This window comes from Tamandua tetradactyla, chromosome 3 (genome assembly GCF_023851605.1).
Source record: "Tamandua tetradactyla isolate mTamTet1 chromosome 3, mTamTet1.pri, whole genome shotgun sequence".
In the NCBI taxonomy this organism is placed as follows: domain Eukaryota; kingdom Metazoa; phylum Chordata; class Mammalia; order Pilosa; family Myrmecophagidae; genus Tamandua; species Tamandua tetradactyla.
In genome coordinates this window covers 95,290,045-95,316,690 of record NC_135329.1, presented here as the reverse complement: position 1 = coordinate 95,316,690, position 26,646 = coordinate 95,290,045, and the positions used below count along the sequence as shown (strand labels likewise).

Below are 26,646 nucleotides of genomic sequence, written 5' to 3'. Positions count from 1 at the left end.
TTGGGGTGTCTCAAGGTCCTGCTTAACTTTAAAGTTCTCCTTGAGTCCCCTTCTGCCTTCAAAGTGGAAGAGAAATCGCCCCCCCACACACACACACACTTGGATGCTTAAAACAAAACAAAATAAAACAAAATAATTTTCTTCTCAACATAATCCCCTATCTGAGCTGGGTATTACTTGGGGACAATCAACATTTATTTCTCAGACTTGACCCAGTTTGTGACCCTCTTTGGGACTCACTGCATGAACTGTCCTGCTCAGAGCTGCAAGGCTATGGAAATGGACAGCAGAGCGCCCTCACACTTCCTTGCCCTTGGCCCTGGAGCCAAGAGCTTTTGGAGAAAGGGGCTCTACTCCACTCCAGCAGGTTCCCCAATCCCTCCATCTGCTTCCTGCCCACCTGCCTCCCTGTCATCCTGGCCCGGGCATCTAGTAAGTTGAAGAAAATTTCCTAATTCTCAAAGGCTGAAAAAAAGTTCCGGAAAGTATGTGCACTCACTTGTGCACATACACCCCTCCACACAGCCAACCTCTTTACCCACATACATGCACAGGCAACTCACCCTGCCCATACTTTCTCACCCACACACCCAGCCCTGGGCTCGCCGGGAGTCTTCCAGACCCCTCGCACACCCGTTTCCGCCAACGTGTATTCGCTCTCAGCCCTCGCACACCTCACTCCCAGGCTTGCCAGAACACCAGATCCCGATAGTATGTTCATTTTCAGGAGGGAGAGGAGGGCGCCGGCCCGGGTGGGGGCCATGGAGAGCGAGCCCCGCGATGTGCACAGCGTTGGGTGCAGGCTGGGCCTGGGGAGGGGTGGGGGGCTCGAGGTAGCGCGCGGAGCGCCGCCTAATCCAGCCCCAGCTCGTGGGCCGCGGGTGCATTTATCATCCCATTACTGTAACAAATCCGGGCTCCACTACATGAAAGGTAAAATGAATTACCGACGTTAAGCCGTCAATAAAGTCATTTCTGTAAATGGTGTCTCCAAAGGGCCGCCGCATTATTCAGCTGGCTTTATCAGCTGGCTGGAAATTACGTGGAGGAGCCGGGCCGCGCGGCGCGCGGGGCCGCTCACTTTGATTAAGCGTCTTGCCAGCGCGATGTGACAGAGCTTTTGACCAGGGTTTTATTCACAGGCCTGTGATGAACGCCAAGCTGATCAGGCGGAATGAAGAGTAATTAAAACCTATAAATTATCTTCCGCAGCCCTTCTCGAGGCGTCTCTTGCAGGCGAGATAAGGCGTCGAGACCCTATTTACGGCACTGAAAGGGACCGCGGCGCACAAAAGCTACGCGGCTAAATAGGATATTGATAGTGTCCTAATTAGAATTTAATTAAGTACCCACGCTAGCTTGCGGGATAAAGATTTCAATTTTTCGAACTTAAATATAAATAAAATTCCACCCTCACTTCGGGGATTAGAGGAGGGGGCGCCGGGAAATTTCGGGGAGCCCTTGGGGATGGGGATGCAGAGGACTCGAGAGACCCCAAGGTGGGGTTTAGGGCGGTTGGAGAGGGGTGGAGGAGACTGCAGCTAGATGTTCGTGCTGTTCCCCCCCCCCCCCCCCCCCCCCCCCCCCCGCCCCGGGCACCGCTAAGGTCTAGCCAGGAACTTGGGAATCGGATGTGGGTGGCAGGCGGGTGAGTAGGGGGGGGCTCAGCTGACCTGAAGATGCAGGGAGCAGTGCGAATTCCCGCTCTCCACCAGCCCCTCTCAGAAACTTCGGCTACTGCGATGGTTTCGCCTTGCTGTGGTTTTCGTTTTATTTCCTTCCTAATTCCCTGGGACTTGTCTGGGAAACTGGAGAGAGGAATTATTTTGCATGCCCCAACTAGACAATATCCCTAAAGAGATCCTCTGTCGTCTCAGTTGAGGTTGGCGGTCAGAGCGAGCAGGTCCTCTGCAGCTGCACAGATGATACCCCTGCGAAGGCCTCCGTTGCCGGAAACTTGCCCTTTTCTTTTGTACATCGCAGGCTCCAGTAGCCAATCCGACCCTGGCTCTCTGAAATCGCGCGGCAGACCAGCCCGCCTGTGCCCCGGCCTCACTCCCCTATGCCCGGCTGTGGGAGAACTTTTGGGGTTGCTTCATCAGGGAAGAAACGAAGAAGAGCCCAGCGGACGGAAGATGGATCTCGGTGAGTGTGGGGGCGGCTGGAGTCCCGCAATCCCCCAAAGCTTGGGATGAACCTGTAGGGCTTGAGCCGGAGGCCCCCAAGATGTCGAGAGCAAATACAGAAAAATCAGTCACCTTGCAATGGTGTAAAACTCGCTGTCCAGTTAGCCAGGCAAACACCTGGAGGTGCAATGCTTTTATTTATTTGATTTTACAGTGCAGAGAAATCTAACATGAAGGTTGCCCTGAACCCAAAAGCCTGGGCCTCGCCCTTATTCCCGCCCTGACTCATCCAGCCCAACCGCCCTCCCGGACAACTCCGCGAAGCCTGGGCGGCCCCCACTCCCGCAGCAAGCGAAGGAACAGGCTCCGGCCAGCCCGACGCTCGGGGTCTCCCGCGCCCTCTGGGCCTGACTCAGTGGCGCCAGGGCCGTTCCGGGTGTTGTCCAAGGTCTGGACCAGCAAGGGCGTGGGTGAGGATTCCCCGGAGCGACATGCAGCGAAGCGGCTAGGCGTGCGACCGACAAACTAGCGCTGTTGGCTAGGCACCGCGGGCCTCCTGCTTTTGCTATTACTGAAAAATAAACTGTGCCTCTGAAAGTAACCAACCCTATCTAGATCTATTTCACACCAGCGACTTTCTCGTCTCAACACTCTCCCTCCAACACACAGACACACGCGCACCCCCCCCATACATACATACACACAGAGATGGGCAGTGACAACAAACAACCTTTCACCCTTTCTAACAGCAAGAAGGGAATAAACGAGAAAATAAAAGGCTAAGTTTCTTAGGCGTGAGGGTGCAAAGAGCCGAGGCCCCTGCTTCCTGACCCTGCATCCGTCTTGCACGCACCCATAATCCTGCATTTCTCCAACAAGTTGTTTTTGAAGTTGCTTCTTTATTTGCCTACACCCCCAAACCCACCCCTCCCCCTGTCTCCTCTGCCCCCTCCTTGGTCAGGGCCTAAAGGAGGGGGAGGGACTGAGGCAACAGAGGGGAGGGCTGGCCCGACGCGCGGGGCCCGCGCGGCGGCGCCCCCTCTCCGCCCGCGGCCGCCGCCCCCGGATTATTTATCCGCAAAGTCCCGCGCGCACTCATTGGGCCGCGGCCCGGGTGTCAGCGCGAGTGCCGGCTCGCCATTGGCCCCGCACACGTGCGGCCCTGACTCACGTGCTTCCGGTTAGAAGGCAAAAAGTGTGCCTGGGTGATTTTTTTTTTAAGCGAGAGTTTGTGCAAAGATCCGAGCTGTCAGAGATTTGAAAAAAAAAAAAAAAGGCAGCCCCGGCGCTGGCGGAGACGCGCTTTCCCTGCAAAAAAAGCAAAGGCGATTAAAGGCGCTGCCAGCCTCGCGCTCTGGGCACAGCTGAGCGTGACACTCGGGGAAGTCAAAGCCCTCACTACTTGCCTACGAAGATGGCTAGACTTTAAAGACTATTTTTTCCCTTTAAGAAAAAAAAAATTCCCGGAGCTTTTTTCTATCTTTCTTTTTTTTTCTTTTTGTTTTTTCTTTTCTTTCTTTCTCTCTCTTTTTTTTATTTTTTTTTTTTATTTTTTTTCTTTTCGGCCGTGGCTGACTCCCCATTTAAAAGAAATCATTGAATCTGGTTGCAGAAAGGAAAAAAGAAAAAGAAAAAAAAGACATAGCCAAGTGTCTCCATATCTGGATGTCTACAAATTAGAGGGAGGCAGAGACAGCAAGATCTATCTGCTCGATAAGAGCGAGCGATCCAGGCCAGGCGCCTGGGCTTTTTTTTTCCTGCGCCGCCCCTCGCCTTCGCTGGGGCTTCGCCTGCCTCCTTCCTCCGCGCACCCCCACGGGCCGCTGGCAAAGTGGGGTGGGGAGCGAAGCGCGGGGGGCGGGGGCCGGCGCGGCGGGGCGGCCGAGCATGGAAGAGCAGCAGCCGGAACCTAAAAGTCAGCGTGACTCGGGCCTCGGCGCGGCGGCGGCGGCGGCGGCCCCGGGCGGCCTCAGCCTGAGCCTCAGCCCCGGCGCCAGCGGTAGCAGCGGCAGCGATGGAGACAGCGGACCCGTGTCCCCGCAGCCCGCGCCCCCGTCGCCGCCCGCGGTGCCCTGCCTGCCGCCCCTGGCCCACCACCCGCACCTCCCCCCGCCTCCCCCGCCCCCGCCGCCGCCTCAGCATCTCGCGGCGCCTGCTCATCAGCCGCAGCCCGCGGCCCAACTGCACCGCACCACCAACTTTTTCATCGACAACATCCTGAGGCCGGACTTCGGCTGCAAAAAGGAGCAGCCGCCGCCGCAGCTCCTCGTGGCGGCGGCGGCCGGAGGGGGCGCGGGAGGAGGAGGCCGGGTCGAGCGTGACAGAGGCCAGACCGGAGCAGGTAGAGACCCTGTCCATTCGCTGGGCACGCGGGCGCCGGGCGCCGCCTCGCTCTTATGCACCCCGGACGCGAACTGTGGTCCGCCCGACGGCTCCCCGCCAGCCGCGGCCGGCAGCGCTGGCGCGTCCAAAACCGGGAACCCGGCGGCTGCGGCGGCGGCGGCTGCTGCAGCGGCCGTGGCGGCGGCGGCGGCGGCGGCGGCGGCAGCAGCGGCCAAGCCCCCGGACAGCAGCGGCGGCAGCGGAGGAGGCTCAGGGAGCCCCGGCGCGCAGGGCTCCAAGTACCCGGAACACGGCAACCCCGCCATCCTGCTTATGGGCTCAGCCAATGGCGGGCCCGTGGTCAAAAGTGACTCGCAGCAGCCTCTCGTATGGCCCGCCTGGGTCTACTGCACGCGCTACTCGGATCGTCCGTCCTCCGGTGAGTACCCGGCGCCGAGCTGCGTCATGCCTGCTGGCTCCGCGGATGCCCCCCCAGAACTCCCAGCCGCTTCGCTGGGCAGAACAAGCCCAGCCTCAGGCGCTCTGGTTTCTCACGCCTGCTTCCCTCTCCTCACAACCGGCCCCAATTCCATCCGGGTGAGGGCCCAGGTCTAAGTAAGTATAAGGTTTAGGGCGCGGAAGGCTCGGGTCTCCAGCCTTCGATTTTGAACTCCGAACCCCTGGGACCTTCTTTTTGTTTTACCTTTATTATTTTTTGGAAAGCTACGAAAATCACTCATTGATTTTTCCTCCAGGGAGGGAGTGTTTAGAGGTGGCAGGAAGGTAGGCCTAGTGATTTGGGTCTCAAATATAGCCATTCAGGTCCTGCGGAGACTGAAATCCAGCAAGTCTTTGACTAGAGAAATAATCTTCGCAGCGTATTCTCACAGACCCACACACCATCTCGTTATGTTCTGCGGAGAGTTCCTTTACATAGAGTTAGATCTAGAGTCACACAGGAAGAGAGAGAAATGTGTTTGAACGTCCCTCTCCCGCGTCGCCCTGGCCGAGGATCAGAGCGAATCTGACCCGGGTGGGTAGAATATCAGGGGCAGGCGATCGCTGAAGCGGTGGGTGCCGGGAGCGTTTCGCTCTTGGTTCTGTGGGGCTGACAGACAGACAGTCGGAGAAGAGAGAAGGCAGGCCAGACTCAGGCCAGAAAGCCGAGCCGAGCGCACGGAGAACCACCCTTTTCGGCAGCTTCTCTGCGGCGCGGCACCCGCATTTTCCCGCTCCTTCCTCCTGTCACTCCTTCCGTCCTTTATCTGCCATTTGGCAAATTTCCCCCAGTCGCAGGCCCATTTTTCTCGGCTTTTCTTCAGCCTTCTTTCTGTCTGTCTCTCACGCTCGGCGGACCCGAGGCCGAGGCCTGCAGAGGGACAGCCGCCGGATCCCTTCGAGAGGAGGCTGAGGCCTGCCCGCCGCCCCGCTGGCAGCTCAGGGAAAAGCAGTGGGGGCTGCCAGGAGGGTGGCAGAGGTTCTGACCCGGGATGCGGGCTCCGGGCGCCCAGGAGCCAGAGGAGGCCGGACACAGCGTAGCCACGCGTCGCTCTCCCACTGCGGGTCTCTCGCTCCTGGCCGCTGCTGGCCGGGCGCGGATCGATGCGCGCTATCAGCCCCCGCCATCTCGAGCCCCGTTATTGACACGTCCGGCTCCCTGAACCTCCGAAAAGCTGCTTTGATTGACTTGCCTGATGGATAGAGTGATTGAGCTGTCAGGCCGCGCGGCTCGGGCAGGCCGGGAGACTACGATTTTATTACAAGTGTCCGTGCCTTCTGCACGCAGACACAACAGCACTCCAACCATGCCCCGAAAGCACAATGCGCAGCGGGGCCTTTCTGGGATGTGTTCATCTCCTGGGTCACCTCTACCGGCTCCCGGAATTACTAAACGAAGGCCTCATCCCCTGCCACCGTGCCTCCAATCCTCTCTGCACTCAACTCAGGAGTGGGCCCCTTTGTTCTTGGTGGCTTTCTTTCCTATGGGCCTGGGTGCAGGGGGACTGTCTCCCTGCATGGGCACTTCAGGAACTGAGCCTTAACCAAGGCCTGAGCTACTGCTGTCTGCTAGGCCTGGACTCTTTGTTACAGGATAATTGGGGACCTCAGACCTTGGCCCATCCCAGAACCAGAAGTTGCCTTGCTTATCCACTGTAGTTAGTTTTGGAATGTGGGAGAAGACCCTTCTTTGGAGACAGCTTTAGGGCTTAATAGACCTGGCAGGGGCTTAGCTGGACCCAGGAAGCTCTGTAACCATGGCAGGGCCCAGCAAGTAAATTCCAGAAGACTCAGCGCAAAGGCCAATGAGCAGAGATGCCCGCTTTTCAGGCACAGGCCAATAGTCATATCCTCCCAGTCTACCTTCTCTCTTTTCCTCCATCCCTCCCCAAAGCAGCCCACTTCCCATCCTAGTATTTGAGAGAGACTTTATCTCCCTGGGGAGGTTTCCTGTGGTCTCTTCCCATGGAGCACGGATTTTTTTTTTTTTTTTTTTGCCAGAATTGTCCCTCTGATTCCATCCTTTTGCCCGTGTTTTGTTCATAGGTGAGGTGGGGTAGGGTGTCATTAGTGACTGTCAGGGAAAGCCTGTCTGCCTTATTTTTGTTTTGTTTTGTTTGGGAGTTTTCAATCTTGAAATCGCGGCATAAACATTCAACGGAGAGATAAGAGAGACCTCGCCTGGGCAGCTGGGTGGTGGAACGGAGAAGACCCTCTGTTTCTTACTAGCACCATCCAAGGGACAGAAGCAGAGAGAGATCTAGGGAAGGCAGCGTCCTGGGTATAAAGCCTGCAGCTGGCTGAGGGCCTTTTCCACCACTTCAGAGAAGGAGGCAGATGGTCAGTGTCTCCCCCTGACCTTAGAAAGGGCTGGATTTAAACCAAAGAGAAAGAAAAGGAGCTAGAGTGAGAAGATGGCTGTCTCTATTGGAGCGGGCCACCCTCTCTCAGCTCCTTCACTGTCCCCTTGCTTTCCGGGATCAGTGCCTACAAGCCATCTGAGCCTGTTTGTAGGTGTTTGGGAGGCTTCTTCAGGGATGGGAGGACCGGTTTTCAGGCTGGATGCAAGGACATTCCCAAGGTCCTGCCCTCATTGCTCCAGTCTTGAACCTCTTTTTATTTCAGGCCTGTAAAGAGAGCAGGCTCCTGACCCCCAGCTCCATGCTGAGTGGCATGGGGCTCCAAGTATCTCTCCATCTTGGATTCCCACCTTCTTGGCTAGGAAGGTGTGTGACTTAAAACTGTCCCTGGCTTTCCTGTTCTGAATTGGGGCATAGGATGCACCTACCAACTCAGGCTGTTATTTTTTTCTCGCGATTCTTCTGGCCCTCCAAAAGGGAACCTAGCGACTCCAGTGGCCAGGCGAGAGGCGGTTGGATCCGAGGGGCTGGCGGGCTGGCGGGAGGGAGTCAGGGGTGCAGCAGGGCCTCTGCCAGCGCCCGGGAAGGGCCGGGCCCGATCCCCGCCCGGCTCTGCCATTCTCACGGCTTCCTCTGCTCTGTCCTCTTCCCCCTCCCTCTGCCCTGTCCCCACTTCCCTCCTCCCCACCCCACCCGGCCCTTTCCGCCGTGGCTGCAGGTCCGCGCACCAGAAAGCTGAAGAAGAAGAAGAACGAGAAGGAGGACAAGCGGCCGCGGACCGCGTTCACGGCCGAGCAGCTGCAGAGACTCAAGGCGGAGTTCCAGGCGAACCGCTACATCACTGAGCAGCGGCGGCAGACCCTGGCCCAGGAGCTCAGCCTCAACGAGTCCCAGATCAAGATCTGGTTCCAGAACAAGCGCGCCAAGATCAAGAAAGCCACGGGCATCAAGAACGGCCTGGCGCTGCACCTCATGGCGCAGGGACTGTACAACCACTCCACCACCACGGTCCAGGACAAAGACGAGAGCGAGTAGCCGTCGCCGGCCGGTGACGCGCGCTCCGGCCGCAGCTCCCGAACCCCCTCCGGGCATCGCCACTGTCGCCTTGCGGGTCCCGCTCCAGGGGAGAGAGAATCAGTGCAAAGGAGGGAGGGGGCACCAGGAAAGGACGACAGAGACAGAGAGAGAGAGAGATCCTCGGAATGGAGAGCCGCGTTTCAACGAAACATTTTTCAAAAGGGAGAAAGACTCGGACAGGTGCTATCGAAAAGTAAGATCTCTTCTCCATTCACAGAATAAGGGAAGAAACTGCGAACTGCTTAAAGCTCTATCTAGCCAAACTGCTTACGACCTTGTATATATTTAATTTCAGGTAAGGAAAAGAAATATGTGTAGCGATCTCTATTTGCTGGACATTTTTATTAATCTCCTTTATTATTATTATTGTTATAATTATTATAATTATTATAATTATTTTATCCCCCACCTCCACCCCCACCCCGCTGCCCCCAGCCCAGTTTCGTTTTTATTGCCTCTTTCTTTGAATGTTACCGCTTCTTCGGTGCCTCCCGCCCCGCATCGCTGCCCCTCGTTTCTCTGGGACTTTTCTTTGTGTGCGTGAGAGTGTGTTGCCTCGTGTGTCTGCCCTCCGCCTCTTCTTCTCCTCCCCAGTCCCTTCTGTCGGTCTGTCTGTCCTGCTCCCCTTTCGTTTTCTGGAGACTTGTTGAGAATACCACCCCACGGACTGCGAGACTGAACCGCCGCTACAAGCCAAAGATTTTATGATGTTCAGAAACCTGTAGTCTGAAATAAAGTGTACACTGTGCTCACGAGCCCCTGGCGGCCGTCCTCTTTGCGGGCTCGGGGAGGGCGCGCACCGCGCACACATCGGGCGGGGAGCGGGTGAGCCGGGATGCCTGACCGAGCCTGACGCTCTCGGCACAACGAATGCGGAGGGGCGGGCGGTGGGGAGCTCGGTGGCAGAGGTGGCCAGGTTCCGGTTTGGCAGGTATCTAGAGGGTCTGGTGGGACCTGCCTGGTTTCCCCTCGCCTTTAAAGGGAACCAGAGGCCGGAAACCCAGTCCTGGCTTGGCAAACACAGCCGGCTTCCCGCATAGAGCCCGGTCTAGCCCGGCTGCGGCCTTCTCTTCTTCAACCTGTGCTTAGCTCCACCCTGCCCCTTTGATTTTTCTTCTCTTTTCCTGGTGCGGGCTTTGCTTGCAGTTTTCTCCTTGCAGAGGCAGCAGGCCTTCCCAGAGAGGGGAGGTGAGGTGGGGGAGCTCCCTCCTTCTCTCCCTCCCAGGGCTCCCTGCTGGGGTGAGAGGCGTCTGAGTCTGGCAGATCAGCTGCCCGGACTCCTACAGGGAAAATGATTCTGTTGGTAAGCGGGGTATCCTGGAGGCACCCAGAACCTTGAGGGGGCATCGAACCGATTGTCTGGCCCAACTTGGGGAAAGGGAGCCCGGATGCTGGGAAGTTGTGCAGAGCAGCGGCCACTTGGTCAGCTCTGGGATCACTTGGGGGCCTGGATCCCATGAGGAGGTCAAGGGCCTGCCTGGTGCTGACTACAAACCTAAGCAGGATCCCTCCAAGAAGCCCCACAAAGTCTGGCCTGCTTTCTGGCCAAGGGGGCACAAACACAAGCCCCCAGGGACTTCCCAGAGGAAACATCTCCTTCTTGTCTCAGACCCTGGGGCCTGCCCTTCCAGGCTGGACACTCAGGGACTAGGGGGAGCAAGGGGGCTTCCCTCCCCAGGAGGTATTATCTTTCTTTTGTCTTGGATTTTTTTTGAGGGTAGGGTGGGAAGGGATTGTAAATACTTATTCTTCTCCTTTCCCCCCTCTACTCTACATGAGTGTGTATGTGTGTGGCTAGATTTGTAGGTATCCCCACTTGCTTATGCATATTTGTGTTCACATGGTGATTTTAGTGCATCTAAATACCAGTTTTTGTGTATTCATGCATGTGTGAGTACTATGTGGCTGGGTAATTAGATGCACACTCAGATACTGTAAGTTAGGTGCACACTTGGATGCTAGTATCCGTGAGCTCATGGTGTGTGTACATATGTTTATTTGTTTGTGAGTGTGCACATCTGGGAACCCTGTTCTCCTTGGGTCTCATTCTTGTTGTCACAGGATCGACTTTGTCTGAAGTGAGAATGACTATTCAGTCTTTTTGCTTGAAAAATTCTCTCTGATCTGGGGTAATGCCCTGTTCCCTCCTAACTAGAAAAGTGATAGTGGTAGCCCCAGGAAACCAAAACCCTCAAATTCCTATTCAAGGTTTGGAGGCTTGGGGCTTGGTGGCCTGGATCGGAGTTGGAGAGCCCATTTCACACTGCTGCATGTGGAGGGTGGAGGGAGCTCGGTGGATCCCCAACTTCATTACAGTAAATCCCTTCCTTTCATCCCCCATTCTTTGCTTGGGATGTGTGGCATGCCTCTACACATAAGAAGTATTCAATCAATCATGGGTATGCAGAATTGGAAGCAGTGGGATGGACCCTTCCCAGACCAGTTGTTGCTGGAAGTACACTTTGCTTCCCATGGGGAGGGGGGCCTGCTCTCAAGGCCTCCAGGATAGGGGGTCTAAGGCCTGGTGCTGGGGGTACCTTTCCCCTAATCCAGATTGCTTAGCACTTAAAGTGCCTTAGCTCCTTCTCCTCTAAACATAAGTAAATGTGATAATGGGGGTGGGGGTTGGGCTGTTCAGCTTTTCAGGAAAACTTCCATTTTGAGTGTAATATGGGATGTGGGCTTCCCTCCCTTCTTCCTTCCCCACTGTGATCCCTTAGAATCCCTAAGTCCCTCAAGAGCCCCAGGTCCAGAGGCTGAGGCAGGGATCACCTTGAGCAGCTGGGGCCTGAGCCCACACAGCAACTCCAGGCAGGCCCCTCTTCACCTCCGCAAGAGAGCAAACCCAAGAGCTCCTCTCTTCAACCCTGGGGAGAAGAAAGTGGTTACCCTTTGCCACAATTGTATCAGTAGATTGCATTAGTAAACTGTATCTCTTTTTTTTTTCTTCTCATTATCTTCCAGTCACTCTTGGCAAATAGAGTTCTCCCCATCGTTCAGTGGAGGAAACTGAGCCTCTGAGAACTTGGTCATTTTGTCTCTGACTCCACCATGACTGTGTGTCCTTCTCTATGTCTGCGTCTAATCCTTACAACTGCCTTCACTTCAGGAATTTGGCCAATCAGTAAGAAGGGATATGGGGCACCATCCAGAGTGACTTTCCTATCTCCCCCTGCCCCATTTTCCTTCTTTCTGATGGGGGCAGAGGGGAACTCTGTTCTGAACTCTTTCTACTACTCCCTCTGAAAAAAGAAAGTAATCATCATCATGAACGGGCATTGATTTCTCTGATTTATGGGGCTGGATTAGTGAGCAGCCTGTGTACTAAAGTCTGGGGCTTCAACGAAATGAATACTGGAGAGCACCATCCAAACTTCCTCATTTTCTGCCTCCCCACTCTTTTTTTTTTAAAGATTGGCTTGAACCATAAACTTAAATCTTGCTCAGCCCAGGAGGAAATACATGCTAGCTGAGTCTAAACACTATTGATCTCTGGCCCTTTCTAAGGGCAAAGGGCTCTGCTTTCTTACTGGAAACTCCTTTTCCTTCAGTAGGGTCAGGAGAAGGGGGCTGGCCATGGGGGTGGAGGAAGGAAAGAGTAAAATGGAAGACAGGGTATTTTGCATTTGGGTGTGTGTGGAAGGCTGTGCAGTCTGTGTATCTATACTTTTGTGGGTTATACACATATATACACATGTATGTGTGGGCATTTGATGGAGTGGTCTTGAGTTGTTTGGATTTTAGGCTTGGGAGGTGAAGGTGTGTGTTTTGGGTATACAGACACCATAGTGGGGTGTGTGTGTGTGTGTGTGTGTGTGTGAGTGTGTGTGTTCAGTTCTCCACTCAAGCTTCCTAGGGTACAGAGGGGAGTGGCCCTTAGGCCTGCCCCCTACCTTGTCCCCACAGTCCTGTGGATGATGTCACCAGGGAGGCTACTTTGCCCTAGCCCCACCCCCCCCTCATTAGAAAAGGCCAAGCTTCAGGGGCAGAGGTGAGACTTGGGTGACTCCTAGGTGGAGGCCAAGGCCAGGGCCAGGGCCAGGGCCAAGAGAGAGCCTTGTCATACTTCTTGGCCCTGGCTCTTCTCTGTGTGTCACTGGTTCCTTCAATCATCCAGCATAATTTTCCCTTGCAGCCTGGGAAAAGCCATTCTTAGGCATTTTCCAGCAGGCTCCCTCCCCCTTTGCCATGCATATGCATGGGAGGGGGCAGAGAAGGGCAGGGAGGCCACCTAGCACTCTTCCCCTAGCTTTGCCTCACAGCCTGGAACCACTTTAATCTGGACATCACAATGGTTCAAACTGGAGATGTGTTCAACCCCTGTATGGGGATATGTGGGTGGCAGAGATTTGCTCCATCTCTCCCTACCCCCACCTCAGATTTCAGCTCTCCTCTCCCACCTTCAGTTCAGATGAAAGGGGTGGGTAGTCTTGTATGACAACTTGTGGAAAGGGGGAAAGTGAGAGTGGAGGTGGAGGTAGGAGGGGTTTGTTTCTGCCAGCCCTTATTCCTTCCCCATACTTTAGGACCACTCTTACAAGTAATCCCAGTGTTGGAGGGGGCCCTTAGGGAATCTTGAGTAAAATGTTTATCGTTGGGGGTGGGGCTTGGGGGAGACTGATCCTGAGAGGGAAAAGTGCTTCACTCAGAGGCACACAGCAAGCAAGAAGCAAAATTACAAAATTTCCTGTCACTCCAGCGCTCTTTCTAGGGTCATTGCACATGCTTACATGCATACAAATACACAGGCACACACACACATGAAAACACGTGCACATACGCAGACATACAAATCAACTGATATACCAAGATGTGTTCACAGCAAGCACATGGACATTGTCTGTGTAGAAGTTTCTGGCACACATTTATACATGGACCAGTACAACAGTTATCAGTGTCCAATACACACCTGCATGCCCTAGCTGGAGGGCTTTATTCTTAGCCAGCTAGGAAAAAAGGGCGTTTCTGTGGCCTTGGACAGACCTGCGCTCCAGGGAGAGCTGAGCCTACGCGGGTGGAGGGGTTGTGCAGCGGCCCGGGAAGATTGGAATCAGGGCAGCCAGGGTGGGGAGAGAGGCCGTCCCCTCTCTCTCCAGCGCGGGCGGTTGAAAACTCTAAGCTCAGACACAGACCAGCGACTACACCTTTCATCGAAGAGCCGAAGCGAGTCCAGCACTTGCGCCCTGCGCCTTTCTAGAAACACCTCCTAGGAATGGGGCAGGCCCGGGGTAGGAGAGGCAAAATTTTCCCACCCAGCTTTCTCAGAGGGCTTGATATGGTGTGGGTCGTTAAAATCCGCTTGTCGAGTTCGCCTATAAATGCAGCCTTACCGGGCCGCAGGGTGCCACTCTGGAGGCGGAGTGGGCTGCTTCTCTCTGGAATTCTCCCCTTAGATAAGGAGGTGAGCTGCTTTGGGGTCATTTGGGAAGATTTCAGGCCGCAGTAATGGAAGACTCCGGATGTAAGTGGGTCTGTAGAAAAGCAGATATTTAGTGGGCGCGTGGGCGCACACATCTTATACTGAAGAGAGGTTGGGGATTAATTCTTCTGATTCGGCTTTTGACCGAAGGGTTTGGAGGTTAATGCAGGGAAGGCCATGAACACAAGCCTCTCCCTTCACGAACTCGGCCCGAGAATGGGGTCTAAACTTGCCGGCACGCATTTAGGAACAGACAGCCACCAGCAGATCCCGCCTCCGTCCCTTTCCCCGGTTGGACAGGGCGCTGGCGCTAGGACGCCGGGTCTGGGGTCCCCACGTCCTTTCTGTGCCCGCCCTCCTGTGGGCGAGATAGAAATGCTCTGCAGGACTGGAGGGATTCATGAATATTCTAGATTCGACCAGAACTGCTGCAAGAGTGGTCTAGGCCCCTGACAGAAGGCCCATAAGTTCCTACAGAGAGACCCACGGTCCTGCCACCCGATTACTCCAACACAACGCAGAAATTGACCCATAAAGCTCTTGGAAGCTCGTCCAGCAGGGGAGCAGCGGCCGTTAATGGCCTCGATTTCACTCGCGCGGAAGACAATGCACATGGGGGAGAAAACAAAAGTAAACCCCAGCACCACCTCAGCACCTGTCCTTCCTCCTTTACCCTCCATTTACGGGAATTGTCCGCCTGACAGAGTGGAGGCAACTCAGAAGGTGACGTTTTCAGAAATTTAACATTAATCATATAATGATTATTTATTGAGGGCCAACCATGTGCCAGACACGTCGCAAGTCATTTTATACTATTTGAGTTTATTCAACCTCACAAAAATCCTTTGAGTTGGATATTATCATCCCCATTTTACAGACAGAGCAAACTGAGATCCAGAGTCACCTTGCCGAGGCCACACTGAGCCCCATTAAAGTTTACCCTGCAATTATGTATCATAACGTACAGGGACGATTTGCATTCCCACAGCGCAGTCAACGTCATACGTTCTAGGCTCCGGCGCAGGGTTGGGAGCGCCGCTGACTTGGTTTGAATCTGAACTAGCAATAATCCTGTTTCTCCCTCACTCCACCCCCTCCCTAAACTGAGTAACTCTGGTCGCGAATCCCTACTCCACGCTTGCCACCCCTGTCTTAGATTAGGTTCCCAGGAGATGTCGATCTTTCCCCAAATTTATATGAACACCCCCCCCCCCCCACTGCGGTCAGTAGTTTCTACCCTTCCGCGAAGCTCTCCCGCTGGAGATGGGGCTGGGTCACTGAAGCAGCCCACCCCATCCGGGCATCTTGTCTTTGGCCTTGTTCCAAGCGGTCGGCAGCTGCCCGCGCCCAGCGCGCGTCCGCGAAGGGCGCTTCACAGATCACTTCCGGTCAGCTCACCCCGCCGCCGGGCGCCCGCAGCCGAGGGCGCAGGCTGGAGGCAGCCCGGGCCGGCTCCCTGGAGTTGGGGCCGGAGATAGAGCGCTCATATGGGGCGCGGCCGAAGCCTCTAAGTGCACCTCGTCCTTCCCCTGGAACCGCGAAAAACCCCAGTTGTGCTCGCCGAGAGTAGAGCGCGCGCCCGCCCTGTCCATCCGTTCGCTGGGGACGCGCCGGGAAAGGACGCCCCTGTCACTTCTCAGGGTCCATCCCCGGCGCTCCGGGCCACAGGCTCCAGCCACCCACAACCTTCCCGCCCTAGAAGTTGTCCTTTGTATCTATTTCTATTTGTGTCAAGGCCGGGTTCACTTTTCTCTCCTTTCCAATCTGTCTTCATTCTATGGGCTTCCTGGCCTCTGTGTTCCGTCTCGTCTTCTGCTCCGAAGTTTCCCTTTTAGCTCCGGAGACCTCACGCTCCTGCGGCAGCCTCCTCCGGTCGTCCCGACGCGCCCTCCGCTGTGGGATGTGCGCTGCCCTGGCATCCTTTCGACTCCCCTGCCCGAACTTCCCTCTCTTCTCGCCTCTCGGCCCCAGGTCGCAAGTTAACTCCCCCAGCTGCCTCGCCCGGCTGTTCAACCCCTCTCCCCGGGCCCGCGTGTGGGGGCGAGTGCTGGTCTTGGGAATGGCCAGGCCCCAGCACGCTGTGCCCGGCGCTCCCCAGTCACCACCACCCTCTTTGATTCTTGGGCTCCCAAGTGGGAGTCACTGGGGCGCGCTATGTCCCACATCGGTTTGCAGCCTTTGGCTGCACAAACTAGCTCCATACGGCGGGGCCTGGGGTCAAACCTCACTCGGAGAAGGAAGGGGGAGGGATGCACCTCAGGGCTACGGAGACCCGGCTTTTTTGTGTGTTGCTTCACCTTGTCCTGAATGGCTGGACGAGGCGCGCGCTCCGGCACACACACCACAGGGAGCCCAAGCCCTGTCTGGCTCGGCCGCCGACTCCTGTGGCCTTGGCCGTCCCAGAGCCACTGGTCAGCGGGCTAGGGCGCCTCCCTCCTCGGTGAATGGCTGGGGCGGACCCGGCCCGCGAAGGGCTGCCAGCTGAACTTTCTCCGACTAGGTGAGCGCCTTCCGAAACCCTCTCTGAGGGACCCTTTTTGGGGCGCGAGAAAAGAGTTGCGGTAGCAGTCCTCACCCGGGCTGCCTCTTCCCTGAGTACAGCGATCACCTTCCGGGCTCGAAGATTCGTCCACCTCCTCCTCTCATTCTTTTCTAGAGATATTTGGCCAATTCGCTTCCCAGGCACAGCTGCGGCTTCCCTTTTCGGCTTAAGATTTACTAGGAATTCTTTTAAAACTAGCGGGGTCAATGTGCCCTCGCTCTGCGCGTTGGGCGGTGCTTGCCCGGATCCAGCTTCCAGAAGGGTGCGCCCGGGCACCAGCGTGAGAGTGAGGGCCGGGCCTGGCTTGGGCGCCTTTTTCCTAACTTTGCCCGCTTTCCCGCTCCCCGTAGCTCTGTGGATTGACATCTGTCCTTCACCCGCGGTCTCCGATTTCGGGGTTCTTCGAAGTGCCCACCTCTTGGCGGGCGGAGGCTGGGAGCTGCTAGGCCGAACCCGATACCATTAGCTTCGGGCCCCGGGTTTCTATTCTGTTTTCCAAAATATTCTCACAGGGCAGACTCCAGTGGCGTGGTGCAAAGTAAGAAGTTCCGTGTTGGTGCGAGGACTGGCCTGGAAATGAGGGAACCCGCGCTCGGCTGCGCGTTTGGCTGGGGAATGGGTAGAAAGAAATAGCCGCCCCTGCGCGCTGTTCAGCCGGTAGTGGGCAAAGTGCCCTTGCGGGGCTGGGATTGTTTTGGGGGTCCTCCGACGGGGCAGAAGGGACTGAAGAACTTCCTGCGCCCGGCCCGCAAACTTTGGCACCAAACAGAGCGGGCCATCAGGTGAAAGAGAGCAGAGTTGCGCAGTGGCCGGGGGGAGGCGCCACCATGCCTGACAGTCCACGTGAAGTGGGCGACTCCTGTCCCCAACCTAGGCCATGGCGTGGCCTGGCCTCCTTTGAGACCATTCACTTTTCCTTTTCCTGGGACTCCGACTTTCAGACCTTTCCTGTCCGCCCCCTCTCCCCTTCCACAGGGCCATAAAGTGCAGATGTTTGTAACACTGCCCTCCGTGGCTGCCCGCGGTTGAATTTGGCCGGCCAATCCAAGCAAGTCTAAACGGGCCCGGCGAGGCGCGGCGGCCCTCCCTCCTGCTTCCGCGGAGGGTGGAGACCCTCTAGCCCCTCTAGCGCCAGTATTGATGATCATTACTTTAAATTAAAAGTTCCCCCTTTTTTTCCATTCCGTCTAAGCCCTCAACTTAGTTTCCGAGAATGAAGCGTGAAAGCTCTTTTATGGAGATTACTGATGCTTCATTTATTCCCGCAAATAACAAACACGGCCGGCAAAACCTGAGCGAGCCAGCTCCTTGTCTCAGATCCTCAGCCGTCCCCGTGTTCACAAGCTCACTTGGCTGTGAGATGCCTTCGGGGAAAGACCCTGCTGTGGGCTGACCTGAGAAGGGAAACGCTCATTTACTCGGGCTGTGCCAGCGAGCCAGCGAGTGGCAGACTGCTGAATTGAGGGGTGAGGGATTTGGGACCAGGGAAAGTGGTGGGGGTCCAGGGTGTTACCCCAAGGATCCGGTTGCAATCATGTGTGGGTGATGGAACCCTGGTGTCTCACAGCAGCTGCTCTTTGCTTCAGCTTTACAGTGGAGTCCAAAGGAACTAGGAGGTGAGGGGTGGGGTATTGCAGGAGAACTGAGACACCCAGATACCTACACCTCTTGACCTCAGTGACCTTCCCATCCCAACCCTACACCAGCCCCAAACTTCCTCTCTACCCAGCTGAGTAGTTCCTGTGGCCATGGCTGGTTCTGGTGTGACTGTTCCATTTTGGACGTTTTTCCAAGGTAGGGTACACATTCAAGCTCCAAGGGCGAGCCATCTTGGAAATAAATCCTGGAAATGGATCCCAGAAATGGATCTTGGAAATGGATCCCGGAAATGAATGGTCTCTGGTGTGTCAACTCACCTGGCGACCCTGCGTGTCTCCTTCCTAATTAGGTCATTTCACAAGGAAGGAAGTAAAATGCCTCCAGGAGAAAAATGACAGAGGCGACTGACTTTTGAAGACCAAGCTGAGGAGGTTGAAGAGAGAAAAGTATAAGCTCCTTGAAGTAGAATTTCCAGAGTTCAGGCTTAAATTCCTTTGTGACACTGTGTTATTACCTCCAGTACAGTGGCTTCTCCACATTCCAGCCATCCCACTCCGGGAGCCTCTCAGGACACAAAAGCTATTGTTCTGGGGGGAGGGGTTGGCCAGGGAAGCCACCAGCCCTCCTTCCCCAACCTTCCCCAGCTCCCAGACTGAGTGGTGGTGGTGGGGAGATTGAAAATGGCGCTTTTGTTTTAGGGAGGCTTGTTTTTCTTGAAACGATATCTTAAGGAAGTGAGTGTGAGCATGCCCTTGGTTGTTTTCCTGACAAACAAGAAAAAGATGCAGTTTCCCTTATTACACAGCTGGTGACTTATCTAGATCTTGCCAGGGAGCCCATTTAGCTGCCCTTTCCACCCTTAATAGATGACATCTACAGGTTCTAAGTGGTCAGGGTTCTCTGAGGGCAAGATTATCCTACAGAAGGTGGGGATATCTCCCCTGGGGTTGTAAAGGAAGGTAAAAGGGATTGACACAGCATGTGGTACATGTGAACACCCAACTCAGTTTCAGGAAAGGAGGAAAGAGGGCTTGCTGCTTGCATGAACAGTGGCCAGCTTTCATTAATGACTCAGTCACCTTCATGTGAAAGCAAATACCAAAATGCTCTATGCCCATTCTGGATGAATGGCCTACAAAATTGGTTGAGGTGGGGCCAAATAGAGGGGTGGGGTATTTAAGAGTGCTCAATTCTTCTCTCAAATCTAAAGGGTTTTATTTTTGTTGTTGTTGTCTTTTATTTGTCCTGGTTCCTCCTCACCTGTTTGTCCCCCCTTCCCAAATGCCCAAATGCATGAGGTGGTGGTCAGTGAGTTGGAAACTTAAAAAAAAAAAACAAAAAGCAATTCCTTGGTGAACCGAGCTTGTATTCTAACAAAGGAATGCCTTCAGTTGAATCCTGATCAATTATTCAATCTATCAACCTGGCCAGGACTAAGTGCCTGTGATGGTCTTCGGACTAGGCTCAGAGGCAGTGGGATGGAGACCTGCTGATGGCATGGTGTGGTCCAGATACTCAGATCCTGCCGGATAGATTCCTGAAGCCGTTGCCTGGCTGTTCAGCATATTGTAAACACACTTGGAAAGCATCTGTTAATTCAGGTAATGTCAGAGGCAATTCCTGTGAGGTCATTTTTGGTTGCATAACTTAGTTGTGTTTATCGTCTTTGAAATAGGAAACAAAGTCAGGTTGAGGCGCACCTACCTTAGTTCATCATGTCAAAACCTTCAGGAAACAACAACAAAAAAGTCCTTCCTTCTTTCCATCCCATTAGAACCTGTTTAGGTTGAAGAATGAAACCACAGAATATAGAGATTATACTCACTTTTCCTTGATATTTTTCTTCTTCATCCTTGTACTTGTTCTTATGTTCTATTGACATATGTGCCTGCATTTTTAATGAATTTTTTTCTCCATAGAAATAGGGTTGTAGGGAGCAGTACCAGAAGTGTGGTTTGGGGTTTGGAATGGGGGAGGAGGGATGCATTTAACACCCAGATACAGGGAGGTTCATTAAATTCTGGGTGTCCCATAAAGTGGGTGATGCTAGAGGGGCATAGCTGAAATGACTCCTGGGTCTATTTTCTGGTACCATTCCTCAGAGTTATTACTTAGGAAAACACCTCTTCATCATGCGCATCATATTTCAGTTGTGGGCAAAACTTGGGCAGAAATTTGAAACATCCTACCAGGGCTACTTTATGTTTAATTGCTTGCGGTAAATCTACCTTTGCAGGCCTAGTCCCTGAAGTTTACATTCTTGGAATTCTAGGATTCTTTCTGGGATTTTTTTTTTAGGCACAGTCTATACATGTAAACCTGTTTGGTAAAAACGACCCAGTGAGATAGCAATTGGTTGCAGTCAAACATACAGCAATGGGATTTTTAAACTATTTCTGTTCTCTCTGCTAGTACCCTAGCATGGGGGGAGATCCAGTGGGCCTGTGGTGGGTCTTCCTGTGAAGGCCACTAAGTACCCCTGAAGCTCTGGAGTTTGATAAGGTGTGGCTAAGAGATGGGTGGGTGGGGGATTCACACTAGCAAGATTCCCTTTTAAAGTAAATTAATTTTACCTAACTACCTTTAGTGGACACCTTTCATAAGATCCAGGAAAGCTGAATCCTGGGGAGGAATTCAGAGCTGGCCTCTGAGCAGAAAGATGACCTGTCAGTGTTCAGTTTAGAAACTCAAATCCTCGAACCTTGATGCAGGTGTTTGTGTGTGTGTGTTTGTAGTGTGTGAATGAATGTGTATTTCCTTCAAGAAGTCATAGTCCTTAAATGGAGGCTGGACTTGAAGCACTCCAGTCTAAGGGAAAGCCCCTTTCCTCTTATTTTTTCTGCAGCTAAAGACCTTATAAAAGAGATAACTCCTTGTACTTTTCTGTGGGACCTTTCAGAGTGAGCCCCAGCCTCTCTGTGGGGCCAAGAATTTAATATGCTTGCAGGTGGAAACCAGGGATCAAACTGAGCAGGTCCCAGAACCACCCAGGATAAAGAAAAAAGAAAAAAAAAGAAAAGAAGCAAACCCTCTTGGATTATCTGACTCAATATCATTAGCACCGAGATGAACAAAAGTCACCCTAATCCCTCACACAATTTTTCTAAATTTGTCTAGAGTCTCATCTCTGACATTCCGAGAGGCAGATGGCAGAGGGAAAATGGAAGTCTTCACGCCCTTGTTGGACCATCTAGGCCGTTACTTATTTATTTCCATGTGTGGGAGGAGTGAAGTATGCAAGAAGAGAGAATTTCCAGGAAACTTTGATGGTAGACGTAGGACTGATTTCTTTTTAAAATTGGATTTTGCTGTTTAATAAATAAAACTCCAGATGCCAATCTGAGAACTGTGACATGGATTGGAGTGGATAAAAGATTAATGGAAAGTTAAAGCATGGGATGCACTGAGTACAGATTCATTCCATTTCTAGACTCAAGTTGGGAAAAGGGTACATCTCTTCCCTCAGGTGACTCAGCCCGGAGGCTTTCTCCAGCAGGAGGAGAGAGGCAAACTCCCAGGCTGTGAAGCATTTTTTTCTGGTCCTTGCAGGGCCTGTCCGCCCTGCTGGCTTTTGAGGTGGTAGGAAATAGAGACCGATGACCTTGTGGGGGAAAGGAAAAGAGAGTGGCACTTGAGAGCTGGTGCTCAGTTCAGACTGTTTTCCTTCCATCACCCAACGTATTGGGACAGTGGGAACTTTTTATCTAGAGGAGAATAATTTCTGCGCACAATTGTCAGTCTTGCCTGGAAAGTTATGGCTACCCTATAAAAGGGGACCGCCTGTCTTCTTTGTCCTAGGTTGGGAAAGCCTCCTGGTCAATAAATACATATTAATCACGTAAAAGGATTGACATGCAAATGAAGGGCACCACTGACAAACCCTGGATGACGAGGGAAGCTCTTCTGCAGCTGTGGTTCTGGCTGGAGGAAGCCTGGGCCACACCAGGCTCTTTGCTGGGTGTTGTCGAGAGGGTTAAAACACCCTTTCCAATGAATAGGTGAAAGAGTTAATTGGAATGGAGATGGCTGTAGGATGTTTTACTTGTGTACTTCTTAGCTCTGCCAAGTCTCTAGATTTTTTTTTTTTTTTAATTTAAGTCTGGTTATAGACAGGCCACCTCTTGGATCACCCTGTCTCTCGGCGCAACTGGAAGTCTCCAAAGGTACTTTGTTCTTCTGATCAAAGAAAAGTTGAACCAACCAGAGAAATGGTTAAAAGCTTAGCTGAATTTTTGGAGGAATGTTTGATATTGCAGGAATAATTATCAGTTGTCATTATGAATTACTGCTATAAGATAGCATGCTATTTATTGTTGTGGCTTTCTCTATAGAGGAAAGACACTACAGAATAAGCTTTGTATAGGCAGGCCTGAGCTTTGATTTGTTTTGTTTTGTTTTTTAAATGCATGTGACATATGTGGGTATGAGTATCCCACAAAGATGATTTTTAGGCTATCTATGACTACTGTAAAAAATATGATTTTCTTAACTATATATATATATAGTGTATATATATATAATCTTTCACTTTAAAGACAGAACAAAATGTTTTATTATATGCTTCCAGCAAGTCTTTGGGGGGAATATAGTTGCCTTATCCATTTAAATATAATAAAATATTTTAACCCATATGATAGACTAAGAATTACTATCTATGCTGAAATAGAAAGGAAGAGAATTCTTCTCCTTAATGCACAGCCTAATTTCGATCTTCATTTACATGTGTGGGATGTTTAAATGGTGGGCAGTTGGAATTTACACGGTGTTAGCTCAGAGTTCTGTCTGTGGGCACTCCTCAGCAGGAGATGCATGCATTCAGTAACTTTGTAGCTGAACCGCAAAGCAGCTGGTTTGGCGATATTTTTGTTCAGGGTGTAGGAGTCAAAGGGGCCCAATTCTGGTAAAAGACGGTGGCTATCCTCAGGTTCTGGCAGGCCAGGCGAACAGTTGAGGGAAGGAAGTGTGTGTACAGACCAGGTCACCGTTTCCTTTTTTTGTGGTCTCTGTCTAAACTTATCTGACACTCTGCAACTGCATAACAGATCCAAACTGGAGGAAACTGCTGGGTATGAATTGGTATGAAGTGCTACGGAGGATACCTTGTGAATTAAATGTGTCCAAGGATGACTTGGGAACCCAGCCTTTTCTGCATGGTGGGCAACATAATTGACTTGCCAAAACATTTTCGTTTTCCTATTAAATACATTCACGGGGATGTTCTTTTGATAGGGACTCATTGGCTCCGAAAATCCACAGCCAATTCAAACTCAAGCACTGAGTCCTCTGAATTCTCACTATCGACATATTATGCTTAATGCACTTTGCTAATATTTATCTAGATTCTAGATGAATTTAACGTTATCTAGAATTCAAACCTAGCAAGCATGTTGTCTGTTGAATTACTTAGAGTGTGTGTGTGTGTAAAGGAGAAAGTAGCTCCTACTAGAGATGAATTATTTAGCATGATTTTCCTGTATTGTGGAAAGACAGGCTGAGCCTCATTTTTTGGATTATGATTTGTATTATGAAATGCTTATCAAATGTTTTCCAAAGATTAGTTTAATTTTAATTAAATAAACCTTTCTCAAGAGGAGGCTCCCAACTATTTCTTGTACCCAGAGGCTAACGTACTTGTTGTTTTTAATTATTTTCTGCTGTTACCCAAACTGCTTTGGGTACTCCTGCCCAATTAAATCAAAGGCACAGGTTCCTTATACACAATATGTTTAATATTTAATTTTAATTAAATTAATTAAATTGTTTATTTAATTTTATGTGCATTAGTGTGCCTAGAATAATGCAAAATTCATGAAAACAGGAATAGGGGTGGGGAAGTGAATCAGAGAGCTTTCAAACAAGCTAACTATAGAGCTTACAGGAAACTTCCCCCTAATTTCCAGGGGAAGGAGCCTAACGTAAGGCAAAAGCTAAACTTGAACTTTCTCTAGTAGTGTTCCACAGTTGTAGCCACTGGAGGTTAGGATTTGTTGGCCTCTTTCATCCTCTAAATAGCCCTACAATTTACAGCTGCAGCAGCTGCTCGGAAGAGGACAGGGTATGCGTGGACATTTACCTGTTGTCACAGCTCATGCTTGGGTGACATTTTCTACTTTGCTGAACACAGAGCCACCAGCAGTGCTTCTGGGGAAGGACTCTGCTTCTGGGGAAGGACTCAGGAAGAACCCATTCCGATGGCTTTGGCTGCCCAATTCAGGCCAGTGTTTAAAAGTGCCAGGGCACTTGGTGGCCCCCCTTTTGATTGGAAGGAGCTCATTTAAAGGGGTCCTTTGGCCAAGCTAAGTCTCCATTATGGTTTGCACCTTTAACACATAGTTTTCCCAGAGTGTTTTCTTCTGCACAGTGGTAGGTTTTCCTGTCTCTCATAGGGTGCTTAGTGCCTGTTTTCATAGATACAAAGACTAAAAGAAGCCATCACAATATTTAGTTTGGTTTGCCATTACTTCCATCTGAGTTGTCTCTAAAAATAATGAACTCTTGGAGTGGAGAAGTTCAAAGCTGCTGAGTTGAAGGAGCCCACTACAATTTGAACAAGCTGAAGTTTCAGACATTTTCTTATCACTGTTCCCCATTTTCCCCAACTTATAAATAATAACATCACCACCCTCCTGGCCTGGCACTTGGGACATTTGAGCCACATTTTCCAAACCTGACCTCATGATGTGGCACATTTACTAAAACTCTTTTCACTTTGGGCTGTGCACATCTGGGCCACGGTTGACTATTCACACTTATCATCACGCTATAAATTTTTCTTTTTGAGGGGGATAGTTTCTTTCCTGGGGCCTCCTACTTATTGAGACTTCTTAACTGTGTCTGGTGAAATATAACCCTTACCTTAATCAGCGCAACCACTAGAAAATACAAAAGGAGAATTAAAAAAGAAAGAAGAAGTAAGTGGAAGGAAGGAAGACAAAGAGAAAGAAAAAGAGTGAGATCGGTGCTCTAAAGAGGCCATTTTCATTTTTCACTTGCCATCTTCTATGAGAATGGAGCTGCTAAAAATCATCTCTTTCTCATTGTTATTGAGGTGTTTGTTTCTTTTTCCCTAAGACTGGTTTTGTGTCAACAGATGAAATATTTTTAAGAAAGTAGCCGATAATACAATAAATTAAAAAACAGGTTGTGGAATGTTTTGCAAAAGTCTTTTTTAAGATTAAAAAAAAAATTTTTTTTCACTCCTACAGAACTTATCCAGTTGGGGCAAACATTAGTTTTAAACCAAAAGCATTTTTTTTTTCCAGGAAGAGTTTTAACTTCTCAGAAAATACTGAGAAGTACAGTTAGCCAGAATGGACATAGTTAAAAAATAAAAAAAAAAAAAGGGATCCTGGCTTTTGAGAGAGATTAATGTTGGCTCGATATACACAGAAAAACTAACCACTCGCTTGCCATTTATGTCACCCATTTATAAGCGTAAAAACATTTTTAGAATAAAACACAACCTTGTGTAGCTTTCGAGAAATACATTTGAGGACGGTAGCAATTGAATTTGTGGAGTACTGCTGTTTCACCGTGGTTAGCATCAAATTATGAATTAAACAGGAAGAATGAATAACAAATTAGGCTTCGCCCAAGCTCAGCTTTGTGCAGTGGGACAATGAAAATTTATTTGAATGCTATTCCTTGATGAGGTTACAGATTTTCTCCCAACAGAAGATACACACTAATGCTGTGGAGATAATTATTGGAAGTTCATATTCTGGGCACCTCTTAGAAATCCTTTCATGAAAATACAAAACTCCTGTGCAGATGTAGATTTTACAAAGCCCCCGGCTCTGTGTAACTTTTCTTGTGGCCCTTTGAATGTAGAAAAAATAATTTGAAGGATGTTATCAGAAATGTCAAAGCTGAGTTTTGTTTTGGGGATGGTTTTGTTTCCTTTTTTGGCCAATGCATAAGAAAACGACTGGTAAAGAGGTTTGGCTTTTAGGAGCCCTTTGACCAGCTAAGAAATGACAGGCTTCTTCCAGCCAGGCTGTTTGTAAAAAACCCCACACTTTCCAAAGCGACTGCGCTTTTAAGTGCAAGTCGACAGCTCCCCTTCGCCTACTGGAACCAGGAAATAATGTGTTGCGGCCTTTACTAATGCCTTCACCACATGCTGAAATTGGGGTGAAGAAAGAAAAGGCTTACTGGACATGCGAACAGCACGGCAAAGTTAGATAAACGGGGAGGGATTTCTTGTGTTGCTGGATTTTAGAAAACTTTTCAAGCCCCCCATGTCACATGTGGGCATCATCAGTCCAAGATTATTAAAGAGATGAAACAGATGGACATAGAAGGCTGACACATAAAATACCACTTGGATGCATACCTAGGATATTTGGAAAGTAAAATAAAACATAACCTGGTGACCCTGATGGATCTTTGCTCTGTAGGCGGATGCTATCCCTAAATGATAGTGCCTTGTTGTTTTTGTTTCCTTAAATAAACTTTTAATTGTAGAATAGCTTTAAATTTATGGAAAAGCTGTGAAGATTTTCACCTTGCTTTTAATATTACCAATCCAAAGGAGGAGAGTATAATTAACAAGGTTGCCCCTTACTTATTCTCAAGATACACAGGTCTCCTTTGGAGGTGTGCAAAAGATGCAGTTTGCCTAAATTTTTCAGAGCAGCTTATCTCCCTGCAAGAAGTGGCAGGGGTTTCACACTCAAAATCAGCTTAGAAAATAAAATAGCA

General features: G+C 51.2%; 1 protein-coding gene across 1 annotated transcript; it reads left to right on the top strand.

Annotated features, from left to right (window-relative positions):
* The first annotated feature begins 4,013 nt into the window (after nt 1-4,013).
* Nucleotides 4,014-8,341, top strand: EN1 (engrailed homeobox 1). The gene is made up of 2 exons (XM_077151919.1): nt 4,014-4,887; nt 8,025-8,341. Exons 1-2 carry the CDS (start codon nt 4,014-4,016, stop codon nt 8,339-8,341), a joined length of 1,191 nt encoding a protein of 396 aa, XP_077008034.1.
* The last annotated feature ends 18,305 nt before the right edge of the window (nt 8,342-26,646 follow it).